The following is a 7,445-nucleotide window of genomic DNA, read 5'->3' on the forward strand; positions in this document are numbered from 1 at the left end:
AGTCCTCCATAAAATGTGCTGCACACATCTGAATATTTGGGTTGAAGTGTTCTGGAACAGTGTTGTAAATACAACTTAACCACTGATTTCTAGTTGTGTCCTCATTTGGAAGGCCACAAAGTAGATTTGCTTTCACAACGAAACACACAGCGCCTTCACGACATGGCAGCGGCGCAACAACAATACTACAGCGAGAATAAAAGTTATGCCTTCTTTATTTGCGTGAACATTTGGGCGGCGTTATGCAAATCTTCCCACATCGTGACGTAGACATGTGGGGGCGTGTTAGAACGAGCCGTTTTAGGTTTCGCGTGCCACTGTTCTATAGAGTCGACAGTCCTACAAAGAAAGATACCACTACCATCAGAGGCGTCATGCCCACTCATCAGATTTTTGAGCCAAATGAATTTTGAATGCAGCTTCCAAAAGACAAAAATAGCAGAATAATATTTTTTTATATTTCATACAATCACACCGGCGTTATTAGAACGTGGAGTGTGGCACAGCATCAGCTGCTAATTTCAAATCAGCGTTTGCGCTTTGGCTGGCGCTGAGCCAGAGCCAGACGCGTTTTTACAGCTGCACATTGTAACAAACCACACATGATTCTGTTGAGCTTATGAATGCAATGACCAATCAGAGGCGTTCAGATGAGTCATCGCGTAAATGTTTTGTTCAGTGCGCGCATTCGCTGAAGGAATTCTGCTCTTTATGATTCTCTCATCAGAAACAACAAAGTGCAGTTGTACATATGATGCAAGTAGGATATTTATTTCACAGTGTAAACAGCTTCTGTGATTATAATGAGAGTTTTTGAGAGTACTTAAAATGTTCTTTGATAATGTCAATGTTCTTTGCTTTCTGTACAATGAAAGTGTTATAATTAGTAAATTACAATGTTTCTATTAAATTCACATTAAATACAAAGTCAGTCTTATTAAAAATATTTTATGGCATGACACCCATATCTGGTATAAGTAAAAAGAAGTTAATAGATTACACTATTAGGCTACTTTGCCCATCGCCCATTATTAACTAACATAATATATAAAGGTGCCAAATGCATCTACTTACACATATTTGAGAATCGAGATATTTCATGTTATAGTTAACACGTTTGGGAATATTTCGAATAAAAAGGGAAAAATAAATAAAACATAAGCCTATATCAGTTATACAGTACATTTGGAACATAAAAAAAACCTTTTGGTGAATTACAATAATTGTTTTCTAAGAATAATAATGTACTGTATGTACAGTAAGGGTGATATTGGCAAAATTTCAGCTGTAGTAAGTCAGTCTGTCCACTAGGAATGTACTACAACATTTGGAACATAAAAACCCCTTTTGGTGAATTTCAGTAATTTTTTTCTAAGAATAATTATGTACTGTATACAGTAAGGGTGATATTGGCAAAATTTCAGCTGTAGTGAGTCAGTCTGGCCACTAGGAATGTACTACAACCTTTGGAACATAAAAAAAACATTTTGGTGAATTACAGTAATTGTTTTCTAAGAATAATTATGTACTGTATGTACAGTAAGGGAGATATTGGCAAAATTTCACCTGTAGTAAGTCAGTCTTGTAACTACAAACGTACTACAACCTTTGGAACATGAAAAAAAAAACATTTTGGTGAATTACAGTAATTGTTTTCTAAGAATAATTATGTACTGTATGTACAGTAAGGGAGATATTGGCAAAATTTCACCTGTAGTAAGTCAGTCTTGTAACTACAAACGTACTACAACCTTTGGAACATGAAAAAAAAAAAACATTTTGGTGAATTACAGTAATTGTTTTCTAAGAATAATTATGTAATGTATGTACAGTAAAGGAGATATTGGCAAAATTTCACCTGTAGTAAGTCAGTCTTGTAACTACAAATGTACTACAACCTTTGGAACATGAAAAACCCCATTTTGATGAATTACTGTATTTTTTTTTTCTAAAAATATTTGTGTACTGTACATACATTAGGGGAGGTATTGTCTAAGGCGACATATTGGTTAAATATTTTCAGTCAGTTTGCCCAAAAGGCATTTACTATGGCTTTGTAAACGTAATTTGTATTAATTATTGGACTTCGTTTTGTACTGAGAGGAACATTTGCAGACGGTCCCTAAAGCAGCCTAGGCGAATATCCATCTAATATCAAACCTAAAACTAACTTTACCGTGCTCTAATAAACTCATATACACATGGAAAGAAGTAACTTAAACTCACCATTTCACATCATCTTAAGCGAAACCATTCTAATTTGCTGATTTGGTGCCCAAAAGAACACCGTCTTAAAGGCACAATATGTACGATAGTTTTATTAAAATATCCAAAAACCACTAGAACAGTTTTATATATTTTGCTGACTTGTGTACTTACATTATCCCAAATGTTTCGAAGAATGTTTAAATCCAGAGAAATAAGCAATTTTAACTAGTGACACGGACCGTGTCCATAGTGTCATTGTGTCGCCTGCTAATGACGTCATAACCCCTCGATTTTGTTTTGTAGAAAACATGGAAACACCAAAGACGCTTTAATATGTTGTGCGTTTTAATAGACCGGTGACGACCGCACAGAGTAGCATTATAACAGAACTTTCAAACGTATCTAGTATGATAAAACAGCGCTGCTTTTGTTTCCTACATACGCACGACCGGAAGGAGCGGAAGCGGTCGACTGTGGCATAATAAAAGCTCCGCTGCTTTCGAGCCGTGTGTCGCGCTCGTTCAGTGGCCTCGTTACGCTTCAACGGCTTTCAGCCTCACCCTGCTTCATACTACTACGTTAATAAATCATTAGCTCATCCATGAACATGATTTCTGCCGGAGTCCCGTCGGATTGCATCGGCTGTGGGGATGAAGACGACAACTCCCATGATTCCACACTCAGTCACTGCGTCATCAAACTACGCCTTTGCCTATTTGTTTATTTTCAATAGGCGCCCTCTAGCGGCGAAAATTACATATTGTGCCTTTAAATCAGCCAACCATTTTATGCTGGTTTAATGTGTGTTTGTACATACCTGCAGTGCTGGGAAGGTTATTTTGAAAATGTAATAGGTTACAGATTACAAGTTACCCTACTTAAAATGTAATAAGTAGTGTAACTTTTCAATTACTTTATTAAAATGTATTAAATATATGAAAATGTATAGGGCCCCAGAGAAAATATAGGAATGGGGCCCTATACATTTTCACACATTTTCCTAGATCAACCTTGAGGTTCCTTTTTTGTTGTGATGCTTGCTGCTGCACAATGGTGCCGCATAGTTGTGTCCAATGTTGGGACCAAATGATCAGTGAGAGCAGAACGACTGTGTCACACGTTTTAAACTCAACAAAAAGGTGAAATACATATATCAAGAGCATGCTCACAGATGAGAACAAAACAGCGTTGGATGAAGTGGATTAGAGCCCTGCACGGGTCTCAAACAGGCCCTAGCACGTCTTTTTCCCCTTTTCCCAAAAAAAGCTTATACTACTGTTTCAGCTATTAAAATAGTTCAGTTTTGTATGCAATGGAAAAGTGATTATATTTCGTTTAGTTTTTTTATAAAGTAAATTTAGAAAACCGTTGGGAGCATTTTTTTTTCGTTAATATGTACGGTTTTTTTTAAGTAACGGCCAGCGGCAGACAGTGAATTGATCATAGCCTATGTTTGATCAATTTAACATTTAGCCTTCTCAAATCATCACGACTTGCCTAAAATAAAATCTATAGATATAAAACAGTTCAAGCATATCACAATGTTAGTTTAAATGTTTAACCTAGACAAATGTGCACTGTTATAGATGCATATCCAATCGTTTGTGCGGAGAGTGGAAGCTAAAGTGCGCTCTGCAGGACATGGAGGCGCCAGCGCGATCACTTGTATTTTTTTCTAACAGTGGAAACAACTTAATACTCTTAAACAACTTAATTTTTGCTCATAAAGGTAACAGTAATACATCATTCTAAACTGTAAAGGGGCTAGTTTTATTTGTGTGCACTCACAATATCAACAAAATGTTGTGCTTCTATCAAATAAAGAAAACAAACGCTGTCACAAAAGTCATTTTTTTTATTACCATAATTGATGGATATCTAAAATATAAAAATAAGGAAAAACCTAAAACAGGCCCGATTATAATTTGCGTTTTATTTTATAATTCCGTACAATTAAAAAAAATAAAACACAAATTATAATGGCATATGTGTAAAACTTTGTCCTGTAATTGTATAGCTGCATTTTCTGATTTTTATGGTGCTCTGTTCTGAATACCTGAAAATTTAAAGGATTTGCTGCAACGCAATTTTGTATGATATGTGAATTATTTTTAAAATTACTTTATTGCATTCCAGACGCTTTTATAGTACTTTTTACAATAAATTTTATGGGTAGCTTGAATGTAAACATTGTCATGAATTTGTTGTATTCCCATTTGTAAAATAGCCAACAAATTAGTTGTTGTAGGCTAACCCGATCTCATGAAAGTGCGAGTTCTTATTATTATAATTTTCATTAAAATAAAGTATATTTATAATGCAATGCCTTTATCACTGCTTAAATACTATGAAATATGTTGCGTGCCTTATTCTGTGTAAGAAGCCGCATCATCTCACAGAAGGATTTATTTCAAACACTCGACTGACGTTATGAAGTGAGTTTGGAGTAAAAATATGGGCATTACTATCAAAATGCGCATAACAATCGCATTCGGTTAATCGTGCAGCCCTATATGGGACACACAGGCCTATGATAACTGCTGAAATGTTTGCGGGGCAAATCTGAGGTCAGTCTGAGCGCTCATGGTACTCACAGTGCCGTACACCTGCAGGCGCCACTGACTCGGACGGTTGTCGAGGTAATAAACACAGTAAACAGCAACCGTTTGAGTGTCAGCGCTTTATGCGCATATCCTATATGAAAAGCATTTTAGGGGGCCATTGGCTTTTGGGGGCCCAAGGCGGTCGCCTACCTTTGCCTAATGGGCAAGTCCGCCCCTGCCCTCAAGTATAGAAATACCAGTAAATTTTGATCTTGTGGGGACATTTTTGGTCCCCATGAAGAAAACAGCTTTTAAATCAATTAAGTTTTTTAAAAATGCATAAAGTTTTGTGTGAAGAGTAGGTTTAGGGCTAGGAAAGAGCAGCAGAATCATTAATTGTACTCACTAGATAACGTTTTTTGACATATAATTTCTCCCATATCTGTTTCTCTGTAGTGTCAGTTAAAGGGTTAATGAAAACATTATACACAACTGATATGCAATCCATCGGAAGTCTGAGTTATTTTCGAGTTTCCAAGAATATGAAGACACAATTCCAAAAACAAATCTATAAAAAGCAATTTGACTAATGTTTGACAACTTCCGCCAAATAAATCATAAAAGATGCATGCATTTTTTTAACAATTTCTTACCAACTCTGTTGAGAAGCTATGAAAGGACTCCAGGGTCTCTGCAGAAAATTCAGTGTTTTGCAGAAGCTTGCGGTCGTTCGTAGATTAGTCAGAAGAATCTTTGAAGACATCTTTAACTTTCACCTTTACAATAAAAGTGAGCTCTGAAGAATTTTAGTTTTGTTTTTTTAATCGAGAAAGTCAGTGCTATTGCAAACCAACAAAAACACATACCCAAACACGACCTGGCGCGCTTACATGTAAGATAAATGCACACAACATTAAAATAAGCAACCCTGAATTATTAATTAATTGCAATGGTATATCATGAATGCTCGACTTCTTAGCAACACCAAGATCGTGCCACCACGATCCCAAAAGTTAACCGTTGAACCAACAACACCTCAAGTTGCAAGACAAGCAGCTGCAGGGGTATGGGCTTACATTTCTGCCACAATTCTGCGCGCGAAAGATCATATTTTGAGCGCACAAAAGTGCATTTTGCACACGCGCGATCTGAGTTTGTGGAGAAAATGTTCGTTTCGCAAAGAAAAAAGTCTTTCGAGCGCACGGAAATCAATTTTGCATTTAAAATACGTTTTTGGATGTGTGCAGACCTTCTCTTTTGCGCGTGCAACGTTTCACTAGCTTGCTCACCTGATGCCCCCCCTATGTGCTCACTAAATGCCAACAGCTTGCTTGCTCAACACAACCCAGCGTTACAATGTGCCATAAGGAATGTTATGAACTGTAGAGGACGCAAATACAAACGTTATCACATCAGGAAACTAGTTCAGTCGTGCAGTCATCTTTTTAGCATTTATTTTCACATTTAAACGTCACACATTTAATTGGGAATGTTTAATACAGATGCTTAAGCGAATAGCTACCACATGCCCTGATCTATAGACTGAAATACCAGCTCTGACGGTAACAGCTGGCAATCAGTCAAATGGCTCGTGAATATTGTTATACGAATGATTTGAATTATAAATACAATCATATGATAGCTACGAGTGGGAAACGTTCGCAGAGGCCATTTAGGGGACGTCCAGGGGACCTTTTTTTGTTAGCTGGGCTGTTGTTCTCATGCTTCTCTCGAGTGATATCTCAACTAGGGTCTGACTAAAGGAGGGGAAGTGGGTTTGAAAGGAATGTAGGAAGGCGTAAAAATGAGTGCATGCATACCCGACAGCCTACTCAAACATGTACGTTAGTTGCTTACTTCTAACTACATATAGCCACGCTAATTGAAAGCTGTCGTTTTTAGAGAAAGTAGCTTTACAAACTGCCACTTTTGTTGATTTTAATAAAAAACATTCTTCGTCGCTGGCAAACGACAGGATATGCAGGTGTAGTTTCCATTTATTAAATATTCCACTTTCTCCTGCGCTCTTTTTTATTCTCTGTGTTTTAAAATGTCCCGTTTCAGTTTTACGGGGAAAGAAACTGCTGCAAAAAATTCAGAGCGTCAATGAGTTGTTTGACTCTTTATAACCGCTTCGAAAAGATTCATTGAAAGAACCGACTCAGGAGAATGATTCACTCGCTAGTTTTGATTCCTACAACCGATTATTTAAAAACTAGCGGCGACACAACCTTAACCTCTAATAGAGACGCTGCTATCAATAACATGTCTTTTATTTTTATATGAAAGTACTCCATAACTCCATAACATTTTCGGCTTACCTGCACTTGACTGTTCGAAAGAGGTAAATGCGTCTCCGTAGTTTACCGGTAGATGGCAGTCTACCAAAATGCTAAGAAATAGAGGAAATGTTTCTGATCCAAGCTACCTGATGATGGCAGTAATGCACTGTTAAGTGCGGTCACCAGTAAAAGACAAAAGAAGAAGTGGGACATAGCTGACTATGGCTGATACAGGAAGGTTTTATTATAAAATTAATTCATCAGTTAAAGAAGTATACAATTTTGGAAGATGTGGGAAAGATGAGGTGATTTTAAATAGATTACAATTTGGGCACACAGGACTAAATGCATGACTATACAAAATAGGTAAACATATTACAGGTAAATGTGCTTTTTGTGGGGTAATAGAAAC

At 36.9% G+C, this 7,445-nt stretch overlaps 1 protein-coding gene across 1 annotated transcript in view; it reads right to left on the reverse strand.

Moving 5' to 3' along the window:
- LOC107706880 (acyl-CoA synthetase family member 2, mitochondrial) overlaps positions 1 to 5,798 on the reverse strand; it is a 28,077-nt gene extending 22,279 nt beyond the window's left edge. Inside the window, exon 1 of the mRNA XM_016510712.1 lies at positions 5,405 to 5,798. Within this exon, the coding sequence (XP_016366198.1) occupies positions 5,405 to 5,514 (110 nt within the window). The 5' untranslated portion in view covers positions 5,515 to 5,798. The remainder of the gene's footprint in view (positions 1 to 5,404) is intronic.
- Positions 5,799 to 7,445: the final 1,647 nt, after the last annotated feature.

This window comes from Sinocyclocheilus rhinocerous, unplaced genomic scaffold (assembly GCF_001515625.1).
Source record: "Sinocyclocheilus rhinocerous isolate Xijiao unplaced genomic scaffold, SAMN03320098_v1.1 scaffold144, whole genome shotgun sequence".
NCBI classification, from domain to species: Eukaryota; Metazoa; Chordata; class Actinopteri; order Cypriniformes; family Cyprinidae; genus Sinocyclocheilus; species Sinocyclocheilus rhinocerous.